This window comes from Lithobates pipiens, unplaced genomic scaffold (assembly GCF_037356315.1).
Source record: "Lithobates pipiens isolate NorthernLeopardFrog02 unplaced genomic scaffold, aLitPip1_a1.2 Scaffold_8, whole genome shotgun sequence".
Lineage (NCBI taxonomy): Eukaryota > Metazoa > Chordata > Amphibia > Anura > Ranidae > Lithobates > Lithobates pipiens.
In genome coordinates this window covers 435327981-435349620 of record NW_027507903.1, presented here as the reverse complement: position 1 = coordinate 435349620, position 21640 = coordinate 435327981, and the positions used below count along the sequence as shown (strand labels likewise).

The window sequence follows — 21640 nt, the reverse complement described above, 5'->3', positions numbered from 1 at the left end:
TGTATGTAGTCTTTAATTCTGCCCAAGTCAAGGTTAAATTCTGCACCCTACTAATGTTGAGCCCAGTCATTCCAATGTGGAATGCCAAACCTTCAGTAGGCAAAAGAGACTCTAGCCTTTGGCAAGGAGAGCTGTTAAGAACAGAGAGGCTTAAACTTGATTTTGAGAAAAGTTAAGAACCCTTATATAATCTGTTCCTAAGAATAAAAGAGGCTCCACAGGGATCAATTTGAAAACTCACACAGGTGTTCACAGATACCCACACTTCAACAATAGTTCCTATGGTCTGCGCATACTGATTTAAATACTCTAATACTATTATACGTAAATGATTTAATATAAACTAGGTAATAGCAAAAAAAGAAGCCAACAGAACATACCTGCATTCTACTGGGAAAGAATGACATATTTTTTAGAGGAGCAAAAAGAGAGTTATTTCCAGAAAGAAGAATTGCAGCCATGTGTATAGCCAATCCAAAAATTGTGGATTGTAAACCTGTCATGCCAGGGTTTGATTGGAGATACGGCCGGTTGTTGTTCAGTAGTGTTTGTAAAAATTTATTCAAGGATCCCTCTGTAAAAACCCCAACATCCTTAATAAAGGTCTTGACAGACTCCAATTCCTGTATTGGACACATTGATAAAGATATTGATAACAGTATGTCAATACGTGGCATAAAAAAAAATGTTCCCTGAAATATGACCCAAAACTCATCCACAGTTAAATAAAGTCTTGTGATTACTTACAGGTACTCCTGCTTGCTGAAAATGACTTTGTGCCCCATAGTACAAGGTTATTTCACGAAATACAGCAAGAAGGAGGTAGATGGTCAGTTCTTGATCTTGGCATCCACATTCCTTAGAGAGAAAATAGGTTAGCAACTACCCTGTAATACCACTCTTCGAAAAAATTAAAAAGATAATCCATTCAGGTGGAGTTTTAAGCTATGACGAAGACTGAAGTCACAAACATACCCCCTTATCTTTCTGTTAGAATTGTGAAGTCTAAGGATGGCCATAGACCAGCAGATATTACCCAAAAACAACTGGCAGGGAGTTATCTTCATGTAGAGCTAATACCTGCACTGTTTATTGTGCAAGTCTTTTAACAGACAGAACTGGTACACGCACAGTCAAAGTCTTCCTTCCCTGATTTTATTCATAGTTAAAACATCTTTACATGCTATTGAGAGCTCATTTGACATTACTGGCCTTAAAGTGGATGTAAAGCACATATTTTTTACAATAAAATAATAAACATGTTATATATACCTGCTCTGTGCAATGGTACTGTATTGCACAGAACAGACCCTTACCTCCTCATCTGGAGTCTCCTTCAGGTGCTCTCTCAGCTACTCTTCTGTTCTAAGTGCCCCTTAGCAATATGGGCACTGAGGGGGAAGTTGTGTGGGCATCCTCTTGAGCTGGGATGTGTGCATCCATGGACACACACGCACAATGCACCCCAAGGCATAATGTGCTTGTATGTATCACAAACTAGCACATTATGTTAAACGTACTTGCAAACGAAGCCCTTGTTTTCCCCGCAGGAAGCTGTATCCATCTTTGCCCTTCTTTCTTCCGGGTCCACGGACTCTGGCTGTGTGACTGGCCGGAGTCGCGTGATGTCACTCCCATGCATGCACATTGGAGCCGCCGGTCACGGCACAGGCTTCTGAAGAAACAACACATGTGGCCATTCCTTCAGAGCGCATGCGTCAATGAAGTGAACTGGCTGCATATACAGTAAATATCTCCCAAACGGCGCATGTTTAGGGGATGTTTACAGTACCTATAGGTAAGCCTTATCAGCCCTCAAATTTTCCACTCGTCAACTCTCATTTTGCGAGTGGGATTTGAGGGCTGGCAAGGATGGGCTGCCTGGGAGCAGAGGAGAAGACGAGCACCACTGGTAGGCGGGGTTGTATGAGAGCCCTTCTCCCAGCGATTTCGGAGGGAAAGAGAGTGGAGGAACATCACAGCATTAATTTCAATTGCTGTGTGTTCACTCGCTGTCACATACAGCCCCACCTTCTTGTCCGGGGACAGATTATCCGTCCAATCCCGGGACACAGGCTGCATTGTTAGGCACAGGCTGCATTGTTAGGCACAGGTTGCGTTGGTGGACAAGGACAGGTTGCATTGATGGACATGGGCAGGCTACATTGGTGGACACAGGCAGGCTGTAGTGATGCACACAGGTGAAGCAGCATTAATGGACACAGGTAGACTGCATTGTTGGGCACAGTAGAGGTTACACTGATGGGCATGGATAAAGTTGTTGTTAATATTTATTTTTATAAATTAATTCTGCAAAAAACATTGTGTAATTGTGTAAGTGTAATTTCATGAGATAATTTATTAGGGCGTGTTTAGAGGTGGAATTATTATAAGCTTACCTATAGGTACAATATATGAATGGCACTCTTTTTTACATAGTTACATTGGTTTTGCTTGAACCAATGTAAATATGTATGTTCCATACCTAGCCGACCCTGTGGAAGCTGGAAATTACTGTAGTACTCACTACAGTGATCGGCATTAACTTGCAGGTCCTGCTGCATTGTGAACACAGGGGGTCACTTGTCTGGCATGGGCAACATTCAAAAAACACTTTGCATTTTCTCAATGAATGAAAAGTGTTCTCTGATTGGACAAGCCGGAGAGAGGCAGTTTTCATCTCCACCTTGTTCAATCAGAACTTTTTGCATTCATTAAGCAAATTCAAAGTGTTCTTTGAATTCCACCAGTGCCGAACGAGCAATCCCCAGTGTTCACTATGAGGAGGGCAGCCGCTCAACAGGACCTGGATGCTAGCAGTGATCACTGTTGAAGTTGGCCTACTACAGTGATTTCAATCTTCCACAAGGACCTGCCAAGTATGGCACATGCATACTTGCATTGGTACAAGCTGGGCCAATGTAACTATGCAAAAAAATCATAGTTAAACTTCAGCTTTAAGAGTAGCCTTCAATTGCTTTTGACATTTTGATACAGCCTGCTCTGCTGGACATAGACATCACAAAGTGGTTGAAAATGTGGGCACTATTCAAATGCCTGAAACTTTTTTATTTAACTGATAACAACAAACATGCAAGAGTCCATATTTATGTCAATAGAAGCAGAATAGCTGATCACACCATACACCTCCATCCAAGGCTTAGCTTTCTGGGATAAATTGTATATCATCTGCAAAAAGCCAGCAGCAAAATCTGTATTTTTCTCTATAACAGTCAGCCAGCCTGTCTGGTGCAATCTACATCATCCAATTTATGAGTACCTTAATAAGTTGTCATCCCACTAGTTATGCTGGATAGAATATTTTTTATAATTTATTTGAGAGTGAATCCTTCCGGGTGTCATGCTCTGAAATGGGTTGCCTGGTTACCATTCACGCTACCCTGCTACTCAGAAGGCGTCGCTAAACTGGTAATAGGCTGCTGCTTCCATTAACTCCAGGGCCAGCACATATTTCCCTTTCCAATTGTAAATGGCAATCTGACACTGAATGAATGTATTCTGACACACTGATCTTATGCGCTAGGCCAGGGGTCACCTAATATTTCAGTACAAGGGCCACGTTGTACATTTTATGGGCCAAAAAAAAAAAAACAGTTTTCATTAAATAAATACAATTTAAATTACTAAGTACATTTTATTTGTATTTTTTTTTTTTGTAATCAGCATATGATTTACAACAAAGAAATTCCAAATAAACTTGAGCCCATTAGTGTCCCTTTTTACATCAGAGTCCCCAACAAAGTTGCTCTTACATCAGAGTTCCTCTTACATCAGCCTCCTCCCTTACATCTGGATTCACATAAAAGCCCCTCTTTTGTCCAGGTCCCATGAGAGTTCCTGCTTGCATCTATGCCCCCATCAGAGTTTCCCTCTTACATTAGAGGTATTATAAAATCTTGCAGCGGGCCGCATTTAGCCCATGGGCTGCAGTTTGGGGTCACCTGAGCTAGGGTATAGCTGCTTTCTCAGACTGTAACATTATCAATTTTTTTTTCGGTCCTCCATCTAACCTACTGCTGCATTACCAGCTTTATGGTTTTATTTCCTACATTCCTGTACACGGGTAGTTCCTGAAGTACCAGTGTTTTTGCCTAATTCCTGAACTACTGGTAAAACCCCAGAAATACTAATGTTTTACAGCTCTAAACATTCTTGGATCCTGCTCCCAGGAATGGTCTAGAGTGGGATCATGCGCAGGCATAGCCACTGATTGGCAATTTAGGTTGCTGTAGCTTAGGTGAAGTGTAATGTATAGGTCCACTTCTATATTTCAAAGTATTAAAAAAAAAAAAAGCTCTACCTTAACAGCAGTTTCAATCCATTGCTGTTTGCATTCAATCATTCCTCTGGCAATACCATCTCTTAGGACCTTGTAACTGTCACCGCACACCAAAAACTGGTCAATGTTACCTGTCTCAGCATCCTACAAGGATAACAAATACAGTGTAAACACACCTTTGCTTAAAGGTATTATAAATGGTTTTATATATTTTTCATTAGTATTTTCATAAACAAAATTACATTTTACAAAAATATTTTTCTCCTATGTGGGGTCAGCTCTATTCTCTGATTTTTAAATGCAGTTATTTTTGTCTACAGAGTAAATGATATGATTTTCCTTTACTTATTGTAATAGATTATCAATATTAACTGCTGGATGTTGGATCGTCAACGGCACCACATTCCTATATTAAAGTGTATGAATAGAAAGAGGATGATGTGATTTTTAAGGTGCCAGGAATAAACCAAAAACAAACCGATATATAAAAATATCAAATTTATTTATACATAAAAGCATCAGGATATCACCATATAGTAACCATATTGTAGATGAACAGCAGTATTTTCTTGCTCTAAATGTTTCGCCATACAATGGCTTCTTCAAGAGATAAGTGATAGAGATGTTATAGGTTGAATAAACAATATAACTAATCAAAAATAACAGCAATATAAATAAACAACACTAGTCCAAATCATTTGATGGAGAGGGGATTATGGTGTGGGGTTGTTTTTCAGGGGTTGGGCTTGGCCCCTTAGTTTCGGTGAAGGGAATTCTTAAGGCGTCAGCATACCAAGACATTTTGGACAATTTCATGCTCCCAACTTTGTGGGAACAGTTTGGGGTTGGCCCTTTCCAAAATGACTGCGCACCAGTGCACTAAGCAAGGTCCATAAAGAAATGCATTAGCGAGTTTGGGGTGGAGGAACTTGAATGGCCTGTACAACAGAGTCCTGACCTCAAACCAATATAACACCTTTGGGATGAATTAGAGTGGAGACTGTGAACTAGGCCACAGATAAGCAAGTTTGGGGTGGAGGAACTTGACTGGACTGCACGGAATCCTGACCTCAGCCTGATAAAACACCTTAAGGATGAATTGGAGTGGAGACTGCATCTATGCCTGACCTTACAAATGTGCTTCTGGAAGAATGGTCAAAAATTCCCATAGACACACTCCTAAACCTTGTGGACTGCAAAAAAAAAAAAACAGGCCCACCAAAAGGCCCCCACATGAATTATTTTATATCATGACAATTAAAAACCAGATTAAATGTATCAGATTTTAATGTAACAGTGATGTGGGGTTCAGACAGAGGCGGCGAGGGTGGTGGTGGTGGGGGGGGGGGGTTTAGACACAGGCAGGGGTGGTAGGGAGGGGGTTAGACACAGACAGGGGTAGTAGGGAAGGGGTTAGACACAGGCAGGGGTGGTAGGGAGGAGTTAGACACAGGCAGGGGTGGTAGAGATGGGATTAGTGGCGCAGGCACTTACTTTTTTTCAGTGTCAGCCACGCCTATAACAATCCCTCTTTCATTATGGGGTCTCTGCTCAGCAGAAAGCCCCTCCCCCTTCACGCTGTTGACCGTCAGCTTGTTAGCGGACTTTCCCTTGTCAGCAGCAATGTGGGGGGAGCCACGGAGAGGATTGGTGAGCGGGCAAGCTGTGCTTTGCCATTACATGTAATCTAATTTACATGGAAGCAGGGCACGTATTTACATGGGAGCAGGGCACGTATTTACATGGGAGCAGGGCATGTATTTACATGGGAGCAGGGCATGTATTTACATGGAAGCAAGGTACGCATTTACACGGATGCAGGGCATGTATTTACATGGGAGCAGGGCACGTATTTACATGGGAGCAGGGTACACATTTACCATTTACATGGAAGCAGGGCACGTATTTACATGGAAGCAGGGCACATATTTACATGAGAGCAGGGCACATATTTACATGAGAGCAGGGCACATGTTTACATGAGAGCAGGGCACATATTTACATGGGAGCAGGGCATGTATTTACATGGGAGCAGGGCATGTATTTACATGGGAGCAGGGCATGTATTTACATGGGAGCAGGGCATGTATTTACATGGGAGCAGGGCATGTATTTACATGGAAGCAGGGTACGCATTTACATGGAAGCAGGGCATGTATTTACATGGGAGCAGGGTACACATTTACATGGAAGCAGGGCATTTATTTACATGGGAGCAGGGTACACATTTACATGGAAGCAGGGTATGCATTTACATGGAAACAGGGCATGTATTTACATGGAAGCAGGGTACGCATTTACATGGAAGCAGGGCATGTATTTACATGGGAGCAGGGTACACATTTACATGGAAGCAGGGCACGTATTTACATGGGAGCAGGGCACGTATTTACATGGGAGCAGGGCACATATTTACATGGAAGCAGGGTATGCATTTACATGGAAACAGGGTATGTATTTACATGGGAGCAGGGTACACATTTACATGGGAGCAGGGCATGTATTTACATGGGAGCAGGGCACGTATTTACATGGAAGCAGAGCAGTAGCAGTTTCCTACTCATGCAGTGTGACTCAAGGAAGCAGCTGTGGTAGTCCTGGTGCTGGAGCACTGTTCCCAACAAGCCCTCATCTCTTGTCCAATCAATGTGATGTCATCACATACAAGTACCTGGGACAGACAGGAGGGAAAGAGGGGCCTGTGGGGAATAGTGGAGACACTCTTGCTTTGCTTGCCTGTACCTCTCTGCATGCAAGGAAGTGATAAGAGAGTGTCAGCAGCGGGGATGCGTTGTACCTATTAGTTGCCTGCAGTTGATGGATATATTGCGCTGCAACAGCTGGGGACCTCTTACGCCTAATCCCAGTTGAGAAACCCTGCTCTATATTACGGTATAGTAATCCCTTCACTTCTCTCCTGCACATACTTAAAAAGTTATGTAAGGAGGTGAGAGGAGGAGCAGAAGACTAGTTAGACACTGTCAGAAGATCAGAGGGCTGTGATGTATTGTATATAGAGTGGGGGTCTGGGCTAGGGAATTGACTCTTTCTGAAGAAGTCAAATTTTCTAGCAAGTTCAAAAGGCGCATTGCAAGTAAAAAAAAAATGTTTATGTGAAGAAAACCTGCTGCAAGTAAGCATATAAAATGTTTGACTTTGCTGTGTTTTTAGCTAAACTTATATTTACCTCATTCTGCAACATTTTCCAAGGAAACAACCATTCTGATTCAGGGTCTTCGGAAAGCGTTTGGACAGCATCTATACCATCTAGGTTAGCCAGCTTGCGAATTATATAAATTCTGTACCAATCATTTCCAGACTGGGAGCAGAAATCCATGACATATTTTAGATACTGATCATTTTTGGCTTCTGAAACAAAAATTTATTTTCATATTAACTGAATGATGTTATATTTATAGCAAGTATTTTGCTTGTAAACTACTAAACATCACTGGCCTTAGCAGTGTGTTATAAAATGAAGGCCTGCCCAATTGATGATGTACACATAGTTTTAGAAACATGTCAAGTTTTGTTTTAGAAACTTTTTAGTGAGTCAAGGTCACGGAATTAACAGTAAAAAGACAGTAAAAGTCTCACTTCAGTATTCAGTATGCTTACAATACATTTTTGCTACATTGCCTAAAGTGAACTTATAATCAAATCTTACCATAAATCTATGTTAACAATCTTCCTGGTTTGTAAACACTAATGCCGCATACACACGATCGGACATTCCGACAAAAAAATACCATGTTTTTTTTGGATGGATTCTGGCTCAAACTTGTCTTGCATACACACGGTCGCATAAAGTTGGTCTGAAATTCCGAACGCAAAGAATGCGGTGATGTACAACATGTATGACGAGCCGAGAAAAATGACGTTCAATAGCCAGTAGACATTCGTTTTCCTCCAAATAAATTTTCGGCCGAAAACGAAAGATCCGACATTATTAAATGCTTTATTTTAGTTTTCGACACAGTTCGATACAGATAGGAGATTTGATGTGACTCTGACAATAACAATCTGTGTCTTTTGAACTTGTATCATAACAGTCCATTTATTCACACAGGGGCAACAAGACTTCCAGCCTGACTTTGGGAGGCAACTTGGACACGACTTGAGTGTGAATCACAGCGCGACTTACAACACGACTTTAATGTAAAAAAACAAAAAACGTCATGGGTTCCCCTTCAAGAGCATACCAGACCCGAAGGGCCTGGTATGGATATTAAGGGGAACCCCGTGCCAAAAAAAAAAAGGTGTGGGGGTCCCCCTCAGAATCCATACCAGGCCCTTCAGGTCTGGCATGGATTTTAAGGGGAACCCCGCACCAAAAAAAATGGCGTGGGGGTCCCCCTCAAAATCCATACCAGACCCTTATCCGAGCATGCAACCTGGCAGGTCGCAGGAAAAGAGGGGGGGGTTAAGAGAGCGCCCTCCTCCTGAACTGTATCAGGCCACATGCCCTCAACATTGGGAGGGTGCTTTGAGGTAGCCCCTCAAAGCACCTTGTCCCCATGTTGATGAGGACAAGGGCCTCATCCCCACATCCCTGGCCGGTGGTTGTGGGGGTCTGCAGGCGGGGGGCTTATCGGAATCTGGAAGCCCCCTTTAACAAGGGGACCCCCAGATCCTGGCCTCCCCCCGTGTGAAATGGTAAGGGGGTACAAAAGTATCCCTACCATTTCACCAAAAAAGTGACAAAAAAGTGACAGGAGATGGTCTTTGACAAGTCCTTTATTAAAGTCATCTTTCATCTTCTTTCTTCTGGTCTTCTTCCTTTCTTCATCCTTCGGTTTCTTCCTCCGATCCTCTTCTTCCTCCGATCCATTTCTTCTTGCTCCGGTGTTCTTGTCTGGCATCTTCCTCCACGGCGTCTCTTCTTGGTTCTCGGGCCGCTGTGTGCAATGGGAGGCTCCCGCTGTGTGACGCTTCTCTTCTTCTGACAGTTCTTTTATAACGGAGGGCGGGGCCACCCGTTGACTCCACTCCCTCTAATGCATGGAACCGTGCGTCAGAGGGAGCTGAGTCACCGGGTGGCCCCGCCCTCCTTTATAAAAACTGTCACAAGAAGAGAATAACTAAATAAATTTATTTTTGTGACGAACACGAAATTCCGAAACAAAATATTTCAGTCTGCACATGTCTAATAGCCAGTGCTGCTCTTCTGCTTGATTCTGAGCATGCGTGGCACTTTGTAAGTCGGAATTGTCTACACACAACCGGAATTTACGAGAACGGGTTTTGTTGTTGGAAAATTTGAGAACCAGATCTCAAATTTTGTGCGACGGAAAATCCGATGGAGCCTACACACGGTCGGAATTTCCGACAACAAGCTCCGATCGCACATTTGCCGTTGGAAAGTCTGACCGTGTGTGCAGGGCATAAGAGAGGGGCTGAATTTTTTTTTTATGAGCCATTTTTCTTCACCTGATTGTTTTTTTAAACCAAAATTTTATACTTACCTATGTGTGTGTCCATTTTTATTTTCTTCTACTTTTTTGTGAATCATTCCAAACTGTATTGTGCAAAACCTATCACCAACATTCCAATACTCCAATATCAAACAGGGTATGATATGCCACAAGTGTTATTCCCCTCTGCTGTATACAGATGTCATTCAATCCACCTCTATCCATAGGATGGCATCATAGGACAATATTTTACAAAAGAAAATAATGTTATAGGCCTCATAAACACAAGGCGTTTGTTTGCTCCTCTGAATGCCAAAAATAAATGCATCTAAAGCTGCATATTGCACATACGCTTAGGAGAGTTTAAGCATGCCAAGTGTTTAGATGTGTTTAGTGTTTGGATGTTGATGGATTACACCTTGGGGCCTCTACACCTTAAGGGCCGGTTCACACTGCAGGCGAGGCGAGGCGACTCCGACTTGCCTCGCTGCGACCTGCAGCGGCCTCGGCGGCGACTTGCAAATGACTTCTGTATAGAAGTCAATGCAAGTCGCCCCGAGGTCGCCCGAAAGTAGTACAGGAACCTTTTTTCTGAGTCGGAGCGACTCGAGTCGCTCCTCTCAGAACGGTTCCATTGTACAGAACGGGGGCGACTTGCGGGAGCGAGGCGAGTCGTGTCGCCTCGCATCGCCCGCTGTGTGAACCGGCCCTTAGTGTCAGGGAAGAGGTCTGCAGAATACAGCTGCTGTTTCCAGGCACATACCTGTGCGCAGGCGCCAATCAAGAATGACCAGAACAAACACAGGCGCTTCTGTAGACGTGCATATGTGTGCGCTAACGTCACAGCACGCTCGCACGCACCTGTCACCAGAACGGACGCCAGTCGGCCTATTTAAATGGAGCTTCAATGCTGGCTGGTTTCTGCTTGGTCTACAGCATTACCTGAATCCTGATTCCTGTGTGTGTTGACTTCTGTTACCGATCTGGCTTGCTCCTGATTACGCTTCTGCCTGCTGTTTATGCCTGATTTGCCCATCTGTTGCCAAAACCTGCCTGTGACCTGACTACGCTTCTGCCTGCTGCCTTTGCCTGATCTGCCTGTCTGTTGTCTACCTGGCTCGTCTGATCCTGCTTCAAGTCGTCCAACTCTTCCTTCACACCAGACGCTAGTGCTGTGAGTTCTTCAGGTCTTCGGTTGGCTGTTCAACTTAAAAAATAAATAAATAAAAGCAATCTCACACTTAGTCAATGCCTTATATACCTGGTAGTGTGTATAGGCACTCATCAAAGCACGGTGCCCTTCCAGAGTAGAAGTTTTCAGCAATTCATCTGAGATTTTGTTCTACACCGACTGCCAACTTTCTCGCATCCAAAATAGTGGCAATAGGTAGTGGGGACTATGGTGGCTGCAATATCCATGGTCAGATGGGCTCAGTGGGAAGCCTGAGTCTGCCGATTCAGTTTCCTGTCCCAGTGGAAGTCAGAGAACAGGAGACAATTGATTCAGGCTGGGTTCACACTGAAGCGATGCGGGAACGCCGCGAATCCGCGGCGGGTTCCCGCATCGCATGCCTCCCGCCGGCAGTTCACACTGCCCTATGCGGACTGCTAGGAGTGTCAGTGAAACGTTAATGACACCCCCAGATCAGTTCGCATATCGCAGTGAGATCTGCAAACTCGGACAGGAATCGGATCGCATGGTGTGAACACCCATGCGATTCGATTCTGCTGCGGACCAAAAAAAGGGTCCTGTGCGAGTTTGCGGCGGGTGCGATGCGAATTCAGCCATACTATCTGTATGGCTGAACTTGCATCGCACAGAGATCGGATGTGATTTGCACTGCAGTGTGGTGCGAATCACATCCGGTTCTCGCTGCCGCAGCAGTGTGAACCCAGCCTCAAACCTCATCGCAGGTGAAGAAGATTCTGAGCTGGTGGCTAGACATCTAGAATCTTTTGTCCAGTCATTTCCTTTTGCCGATTGGATAGTAGTCAAAACCAATGCCAGTATTCGAGGCTGGAGAGCTACCTGCCAGGGGAGAGTAGCCTAAGGTAAGTGGTACTGCCAAGTGAAGAATATAGTGTCCAACATCCTGGAGATGGGAGCTGCCTTTCAAACCCTTTTCGCCCATTCTCGAGGTGGATTATTTGTCAAGACATCAGTTAGACAATGAAGAAGTGGTTCCTGAATTCACAAACCTGTCAATGTTGGTACGTTGGGCTTTTCAGCCAGTGGTGGACCTACCGTATCTGCATCACCACCAAATGCCAAACTGACAATGTTTTACACCAGTCTACCTTGCCCACAGGTAGCAGTGACAGATGCTCTGACAGCAGCATGGTCTTTTCAGACTGCATTTGTATGTTCACCAATACCACTAATCTTCAACTTTCTCAGAAGACTGACAGTTCTGGCAGTTGGGTACTGGCCCAAACATCTGTGGTTTCCACTTCTGTGTCTACTGACTTTGAAGCCACTGAAGTCAATACCAGTATCCCTGGGTCTGCCATCTCAGGGTCCAGTGCTTCATCCATCTCCTCAGAGGCTGCAGTTGCAGGCTTCGAATTTGGAAGGCAGAAGCTGATCAAGGCAAACTGTTCAAATGCTGTTATTGGTACCCTGCTAGTCTAGAAGTCTAGAAAACCAAGCTAATGCAACTTGCAACAAGTGCGGATCAAGTTCCAGGACTTTGCTTCCACCGAAGGCTTCTCTCCTTCCTCCCTCCAAATAAGTAATATTTTGGATCTTATCCAAAAAGGCCTAGATATGAACCTAAGTCTTAGTACTCTTAAGAGTAATGTTTTTGTCCTGTCTGCCTTCACAGGGATTCAGTGGGCCACCAACAGCCTTGGTGTTCAATTTTTCAAAGCGGTCCTGAGGTTAAAGCCTCCAAGAAACGTTGCTTTCCTAAGTGGGACCTAACTGTGGTCCTGGACTTTCTGACTTCAGATACATTCTCGCAAAATATGTCCCTTTGGCATCTAACCTTATAAGCTGCCTTTTTGGTCACACTCTCCTTTGCAAGGAGAGTCTCAGGCCGCGTACACACGCGGGGACTGTTCGCCCAACTTTGTCCGTCAAACAGTTTCGGCAAACAGTCCGCTCAAAATTAGCATGGACGGACATGGCCACACACGACGAACGAACAGTTTGCTGAAACCGTGCGCGATGACGTGAACGGCACGTACGACGGGACGAAAAATACGACGTCCTATACACTGCATTATAACTTTCGGCGTGTAAATCCTTTCTGAGCATGCGCGGAACTTAGTTTGTCGAACAAGCCTACACACGAGGGAACTGTTCGCTGAAACAAAGTTTCAGCGGACAGTTTTTCGGAAATTCCGAAAAACCTTGTTCAGCGGACTGTTCGCTGAAACTGTCCGCTGAAAGCCCACACACGGGCGGACTGTCCGCCGAAACACTGTTCAGCAGACAAAGTTGGGCGAACAGTCCCCGCGTGTGTACGCGGCCTCAGAGATCATAGCTCCCAACTGTTTATGCACTATTTATCTTTCAAAAAGTGTCTCCCAGTGCTAAACCTTTCCTCCAATTTATAAATTGCTGCATCTGTAAAATTCAAAAGCCAATATAAAGGAATAGTAAAGAAAGCGAGAGTAAGCGCTGGTTTTAGCGTGAAACGCATTAGCAATTTTGTTCTATGTTTTTTCCCTTTGCTGTGATGTTTCGTGTGATATGGAGTCTTTTCACTTGAAGAAATAAAGGCATTTTTATTTTTCACCTAATCCGGAGTGCGGCTGTCCAGGGTTTTGTTTGTTTCCTGTATAAAGGAATAGTAGTTGTAAAAAAAAAACAAAAAAAAAACTTGTGGGTTTTAATTATCTTTTTTGGGGGGTTAATTGTCCTTAAAGGGGGCGTGGCATGGGGTGTGTACTATGCCTACATACTTTTGCTAGTAGGTGTCCCTCATTCTCATATCAAAAATTTGGGAGTTATGTCAGAGATGGCAGCCCTGGGCTGCAAGGAGCCATTCACAACCTTTTTATGTGCAAAAAGATCTGAACAAATTAATGGGGTGGGCAACTACTTGGCAAATGAGGATCAATGTAGAAAAATGTAAAATAATGCATTTGGGTGGCAAAAATATGAATGCAATGTATACACTGGGGGGAGAACCTCTGGGGGAATCTAGGATGGAAAAGGACCTGGGGGTCTTAGTAGGCTCAGCAATGGCATGCAATGCCAAGCTGCTGCTAACAAAACAGAATATTGGCATGCATTAAAAAAGGGATTCATTCCAGAGATAAAACTATAATTCTCCCACTCTACAAGACTCTGGTCCGGCCACACCTAGAGTATGCTCTCCAGTTCTGGGCACCAGTCCTCAGGAAGGATGCACTGGAAATGGAGAGCGAGTACAAAGAAGGGCAACAAAGCTAATAAAGGGTCTAGAGCAGCCTTTCTCAACCTTTTCAACACAGAGGAACTCTTGAAATAGTTCTCTGATCTCGGGGAACCCCTTGTAAAAATTAGAAAGCTACAACTTATGATACATTAATGTTATGGTCAGTGGGAAGAATGGTCCTTATACTTGTGGTCATTGGGAAGAATTACCTCCTTACAGATAGCTAAAAAGATCAATGGCGTGAGTGGGAACTTATTTGAGAGGCAGAAATTGCCCAATGCTGAAGGAACCTCTAGCAACCTCTGGAGGAACCCTAGGGTTCCACAGAACCCTGGTTGAGAATCACTGGTCTGGAGGATATTAGTTATGAGGAAAGGTTGCGAGCACTGAATGTATTCTCTCTGGAGAAGAGACGCATGAGAGGGGATATGATTTCAATATACAAATACCATACTGGTGACCCCACAATAGGGATAAAACTTTTTCGCGGAAGGGGGTTTAACAAGACTCGTGGCTACTCATTAAAATTAGAAGAAAAGAGGTTTAACCTTAAACTATGTAGAGGGTTCTTTACTGTGAGAGCAGCAAGGATGTGGAATTCCCTTCCACAGGCAGGGGCATCGATAGTTTCAAGAAACTATTAGATAAGCACCTGAACAACCGCAACATACAGGGATATACAATGTAATACTGACATATAATCACACACAAATGTTGAACTTGATGGACTTGTGTCTTTTTTCAACCTCACCTACTATGTAACTATGTGGATAGAGTGGTCCTAGTTCCACTGCTAGGATGCATGCCGAAGGTGCCTATTGTATTCCATCTAACCAAGAAATCGTTCTGCCAATATTCATCTCGGTCTGAGATAGCCAACTCGGTCCTCTTAACATCAGGAGAACCTGAAACTCCTATAGAGGTCACATCCTCCCTAAGGTCTTCAGTTCACCTCTTTCTGTTTCCAACAGGATCAAGCAAGGGCTTCAAGCATTCAGCGGGCTAACCACTTTGTGGATAGTTAAAGCAATAACCTTGGCCTATAAAGGAAGGGGTTGGCATCACCTAATGACATCAGGGAGCATGCTACTTACGGTATTTCTACATTCTGGGCAGCAGCGAAGGGTGTATTTATGGAAACTACCTGTAAGGCAGCCACTTGGTGATTTAGACCTTCCTTATTCACTATTGTATTGAGCCTTAACTATGGTGGAGTTGGGCCCACAGTCATGGGCTCTGTATCATGTTGATTAAAATTGTTCTGTTAATGAATACCCGCCCTGTATTTTGTCTAGTTATTTCCCATGTGTGTGCTTACATGGAGCTGTCGGGAAAACTGAAAATTGAATATCAAATAGTGAGAAAGGGAAAAAGTCAAGAATATCAAATACTTACCGCAATTTTCCTTTGCTGACTGGCTCCATGTCAGCACACCTGCCCGCCCGTTGCAAGTGCTAGTTGCAGAATGTGGTGCTGGCTCAGGTGCTAAAATTTATGAGTTAAACGTCATATCATTGTGGGGGTGGGTGGGGCCCGGGGTGGGTGGGGCCCGTACCCATGTGTGTGCTGACATGGAGCCAGTCAGGAAAGGAAAATTGCAGTAAGTATTTGATTTTCAATTTTTAAGGGCTGACTCTGGTCATCCTGGGCATACAGTCCGGGGTATTCCTGTAGGCCAACTCTTATGGTTGTGTAGAATATGTAGTAGGGATGATGACTTTGAAAGAGAGCTTGCCCACATGAAAGATGGGTTTTTACAACAAGGATACCCTAAATGTAACATTAGAAGCGTGGTAACTATAGCCAGGAATTTAGGAAAATTAGAAATATTATTGAATGACATATTCCTGTGCTGTATAGTGACAATGTATATGCCCCAATACTCTTTGGTTGTGTACAATGCCCCTTCTTTGGACAATTTGCTTTACCCTAGTTATTTTTCATCTTGTAGTACATGGGGGGAAACTTGGCTTAGTTTCAAAGGCAATTATAATGTGGTGCAGGTGAGTGTCCCTGTTGTCCCCGCCTAATGATGTATTGACATCCACAGCCAGTGAAAGGAGTTACAGAATTAAGAATTTTATAAATTGCAATATAAAACACCTGATATACCTGATCGCCTGTAAAATTTGTTGTGTGCAATATGTGGGCAGGATGACTAGGAGGCTCTGAGATCATCTCCATGATCATGTATATGATATTCTGAAAAAGCATTCAACAAATATTGCTAACCATTTTAATGGTCAACATGGGGGCGATCAAGCTTTGTAAATGCAGGGGATTGAGAGGGTAAAAAAGCCTTTTAGAGAGGGAGATAGTTTCAGGTTGCTGTTGAAGCATGAGGTGTTTTGGACTTTTCATTTGCGAATGGAATCTCACAAATTTTTACGAATGACCTACTGCAGCGCCTGTTGCCTTTCCCCCCTCCCCTTCCCTTGCTCTCTCTTTTTTTCTCCTGTGACTTTCTGTTTACATATTTTTCCTTTTTTTTTTAATAACATTTTTATTTATTTGGTATTACTTGTTATTGGTTATTGTTATCATGCAGCGGGGAAAATAATTATTTGATCCCCTGCTGATTTTGTAAGTTTGCCCAATTACATAGAAATTAAGGCTCCATGCACACTGAAGCTCAAAAAAGCTATTTCTGGACGCCAGATTGCTGGCAGAAAACACTGGTTGAAAAACCTGCTTTTAACAGCGTTTTATACTAGCGTTAATGAGCGTTAATGAGCGTTTTACAGCGTTAGCGTTAATGGGCGTTTTTTATAAAAATACACAGAGGACACTCCAAAAATCCCACAATGCATTGAAAAATAGAATGCCGAACACTAATGAACGAGCGTTAATGAGCGTTAATGAGCGTTAATGAGCGTTTGTCGTTTTTTGCCGCTGAAAAACGGCACTTTGAACGCGAATTTCTGGCGTTCAGAAAAAAGCCCATAAACTCCACTGCTCATTAAAGCTGAAAAACGTCCATGTGTGCATGGACACATAGGCTAACATAGAGTAGAGTTTATGGGCTTTTACAAAAAACGCCCAAACGCCAATAAACTGCAGTTTATCAGCTTCAGTGTGCATGGAGCCTAAGGGTCTATAATTGTTATCATATAGGTATTTTGAATGATAGAGACAGAATATCAACCAAAAATACAGAAAAAAACACATGATACTGCTGTCTAACTCTCCAGAACTACATCCTTGATCTAGAATGATCCATTTTTGCACTCCCTTTGAACTTATTGTCGTTTGCTACTGGTTTATGTTCTACTGGGAGTTCATCCCTATAGTCTGCAGTCTGAAAGTAGGCAAAAACCACTGAGCTCTTGCAATCATGCACCACCATAAGGGCCCCAACAAAGCCCTCAGAAACAGTTATTGTGGAACTACCCCCACCCCACCCCTGTTTCATACCCATCTACGCAGACTTTATCATCCAAAAAAAAAAAAAATATATATATATATATATATATATATATATATATATATATATATTTGGAAGTTGTTATGTGACTTCACAGAAAAGTGGTTGTAAACCCCATTCATGAAAGTTGAACTAAGCACATACAGTATATCTGTAGTGTTTACTTATCTCTCTCCAAAGCTCTAAGTGTGGTGCTCCGTTCCTCTGTTATCAGCAGGAGTCACTTCTGAGAAGTTCTCCAACACATGAGATAACAGTAGCTGAAAATTTGTGTCAGGAGGGTGCTTACAGAAAGATTATAATTATTGGAGAGGGGACTGTCCCTATCCTCCAATCAGCTCTCACACAGTGGAAGTCCAGTATCCCCACCCACCGCTACGTGCTGCTGTAAGAGGAAGAAAGATTTTTAACACAATCTACAAAGAGTGTAGAGTGGGGAAGACAGCAGATATACAAGTAAAATATATGTAGGAGGATTTGTTTAATCTCTGTGTATCATCTGAGGCTATTCACTTCACTGGGTACAGACACTGTACAGCCACTGTAAACCTAGCCAGGTCAGGCCTGGAGTCTAATGGCAGCATAGCTGTAGTATACCTGCCAAAATATTTTTATTGCACTCCTTTTGATCCTGTTACACTTTAAGCGGAGTAGACTGTTGGCTACAACCTGGGCCTGATTACTCCTTGCCTTACTTTTCACAGTCAACTATAATTTAGAAAGTCTCTGAGTTCTGGGTCATTATATTTAGTGCTATGTTGCCCTTGTTTAATTACTTGATCTTAATACATATATGGTGTCTATTTCACATGGTGTTGCCTATCATATTGGACAGGGTTGTGTCAGAGTGGCCAAAGGGGTGTGGGAATTAAATACAGTCTCAGAGGGCTTATTTATCCAGTGGCTCCTTCTGGGGTGTTCTACAATCCCAAAAGTAAACATTTATTATATTGCAGTTTACCAATTCTTATGCCCCGTACACACGAGAGGACTTATGTCCGACAGACTTCCAAAGGAGTTCCGCCGGAGTTCCGACGGAGTTCTGACAGACTTTTCGGCCGAACTGACTTGGCCACACACGATCACACTAAACTCCGACGGATTCGAACGTGATGACGTACGACCCGACTCGAATAAGGAAGTTCATAGCCAGTAGCCAATAGCTGCCCTAGCGTCGGTTTTAGTCCGTCGGAGTAGCATACACACGAGCGGAGTTTTCGAAGGGGACCGGGTCCGGCGGAGTTCCGTCGGGAAAATTTGAAGCATGCTTCATTTCTAAAGTCCGTCAGACTTTTGCGAAGCTAAAGTCCGTTGCAGCCCACACACGATCGGATAGTCTGACGGACTCGGTCTGACGGACGTTGGATGTTGAAAAGTCCGCTCGTGTGTACGGGGCATTAGATGTTAAGGCTACATTTATTTTCTTAGGCTTTATTTCTTCTATTTTCATTTGGTTATCCAGCCAGTAAGTCTGTTGTTTTTGTTTTTCTGGAAAATGTATCCAGTTACAGGGGTGAGACAAACCATTTAACACTGGCGAGGGTGCTTACCATGCTCAGCTTTTATTTATTTATATAGCACATTGTGACAGCAGGCAGGTAAAGTCACCTGGTTGCATCCAGGATGGAAAATATATATGCCCTAGATTTGGGCTTTATGCCAACTTATACCACTAGAGGGAGTGCTGGGAGTCCTACAGGGGAAGAGTTAATGAGCCCAGTTGAAGTAAGTAGGCTCATTAAGACCTCTACAAAAAACCCTGGCATGCTTAGGGAGATGATCCATCCTGGAACCAGTTCTGTTGTTGTGTATACTGGGAATTGTGGTATCTACCTGTCCTGTGCGGTGAGTTAACGCCTGTGGCAAACTTCTAAAACAGGGAGATAGGGGCTGGGGCAGCACAAGGCTGCACCCAATCTACATGTGTAGTAAGCGGTCAAGCTGACCAGGATTTCTTTTCATGTTTCTTTTTGTTTTGCTGTTATATTTTTTCACTGCATATAGTATAAATAAACTGCACCTTTGTTTTTTTTTTCACCTACAACGCTGTCTGCTGTGCCTGATTTTGTGTGATGAACCCATTCAGGGGGTCACACACTCACCCGCTGCCGAGCTAACCCCTCACAACATGTATCCCTAAAGGAAAAAAAACTGTTTGCTGTAACTGTTTTTAATGTATTAGCTGGAGGTTGGCTTCAATTCGTTATTGTATTTAAATTTGCTAGTACATCTAATGCCGCGTACAGACAATAAGAATTTCCTGCAGACTTGGTTTGGCGGACCGGAATCCGTCAGACAATTCGATCGTGTGTGGGCTCCAGCGGACTTTTTTTCCCCAAAAGTCTGACGGACTGTCTCAAATCTATCCGACGGACTCAAGTCCGACAGACTAAAAATGAAAACGGTTTGTCTGCGTGCTAGTCCGACGGACCATATACGGTGCAAGGGCAGCTATTGGCTACTGGCTATTGAACTTCCTTGTTTAGTCATCACATTCAAAACGAATGGACTTAAAAACTGACTTAGTCCGATCGTGTGTGGCCAAGTCCGTTTTGTTCAGAAAGTCCGTCGGACCAACGCCGAAAGTCCGTCGGAAAGACCGTCGGACCTAGTCCGTCAAAGTCTGGTCGTATGTACGCGGCATAACACTCCCCTCCCCCCAGACTGACCATGCTACTGTCTAAAGGTGACCCATGTGCTTCTTTGTCCAGATGGTGGCACTAATACAAGAGGTGTATTACTGACCAGATCACCAGGTAAAAACAGAAGGGAAAAGGCCTAAAAACAGAAAACTGAAGCAACCACCACATCTAATGATTAGTAAGCTGCAATATATTACATATTTGGTCTTGGGTTTAAAAAAACACAGACAGGACCAGTGCCTGTATTTGACATTCAAGAGCATACGGCCAAAATTAAACATGTTTCTTAGTACATACCTCTAGATTTCAGAGATAGCATTTCTGCAGCTGTGGCAAGTGCCACCCTAAGCCTGGCTACATCTTGGAAGAAGTATACAGACTTCTCATCTTGTGTTTGTTGCTTGATGTTTTGAAAGTAGGTTTTCATGAATGTAACTTCTTCATCTAAGTATTTGTTTCTTTCAATTTCACTTTGAACTTTTTGCTTCTTCTCTAGAAGTGAATCCTTAAAAAAAAAAAAAAAGAATAATAAAAAAAAACGGTGTCATACCTGTCATCACCCACTCACCCATTTTAATGGTTGGGGAGTAGGATTACAGATTATTGTTGGTATTGCAGCACTCACTGCACATCATAATAATTTGTGCATTAAATTAGGAATGCAGCTAAGTTTAACTAATTTAAAAAATGTTTCCCCACCCCTATACTCTAACTAAACTATGCAAAAAAAGGGTATATATTATACTTACCTTTTTTTCAGCCTGCTCCGGTCTAGTCACATGATCCCCTGTGTCAGCCAGTGAAGATTGCAGAGGAATTTAGAGAGCGCCTGACAATGGCTGGGAAAGCCTAATGTAATGACATCATCCATAGGCTCCCATGGTGCACTGCTGTTGGCGGTCCCTCCTCTCCCCCACAGCCACTACTTACTGACACAGGGGAGCTAGATTACATAGAGGGCTGGGCTGAAAATAGATAAGTGTATCTACACTAGTTACGGTTTACCTGGAATTCCACTTTAATAGCAATAGTTTTAAAATCGATGCCAAGCACACAAATTTGCAAATATATAAAATATTACTCAAATTGGAGGCATACACACTCACCACATATATCACAAAAAGAAATTGACTTTTCTCAGCTTATCTCTTATGACTGGTGCATACGGTGAGATTATCGGATGAACGATTGACTGACTGTTTTTTTTACCATGCTAGTCTCATATTGAATATTTAGAGTTTATTAAAGTGACGAAAATTCTCGTACGACAGAATACAAATTCAGAAGTGATCTAATGTGTTGTAGTTTATTTGTATTGTATTTTAAAAGGACAACTGTACTGATTCAATTAAAATCCTACAATCTAGTGTCATACAAGGAAAGTTTTTGTGCTTGTCCCATCGGTTAATATCAGATGAACGATCATGATCGGCTCTCAAAAGCTGTGTACTAACAATCAGATTATCATACGATCGATTCGAAAACTGTATTTT

The 21640-nt window shown here is 43.1% G+C and overlaps 1 protein-coding gene across 5 annotated transcripts in view; it reads right to left on the bottom strand.

Annotated features, from left to right (window-relative positions):
* The window catches only part of LOC143964536 (E3 ubiquitin-protein ligase RNF213-like), a 955032-nt gene that overhangs the window by 159874 nt on the left and 773518 nt on the right, over positions 1 to 21640 (bottom strand). For all 5 annotated transcript variants that reach the window (XM_077474321.1, XM_077474324.1, XM_077474323.1 and 2 more), the window contains exons 48-52: positions 20445 to 20652; positions 7488 to 7669; positions 4322 to 4444; positions 748 to 858; positions 381 to 623 (exon numbers count right to left, since the gene is read on the bottom strand). In XM_077474321.1, the coding sequence (XP_077330447.1) occupies positions 381 to 623; positions 748 to 858; positions 4322 to 4444; positions 7488 to 7669; positions 20445 to 20652 (867 nt within the window). The remainder of the gene's footprint in view (positions 1 to 380; positions 624 to 747; positions 859 to 4321; positions 4445 to 7487; positions 7670 to 20444; positions 20653 to 21640) is intronic.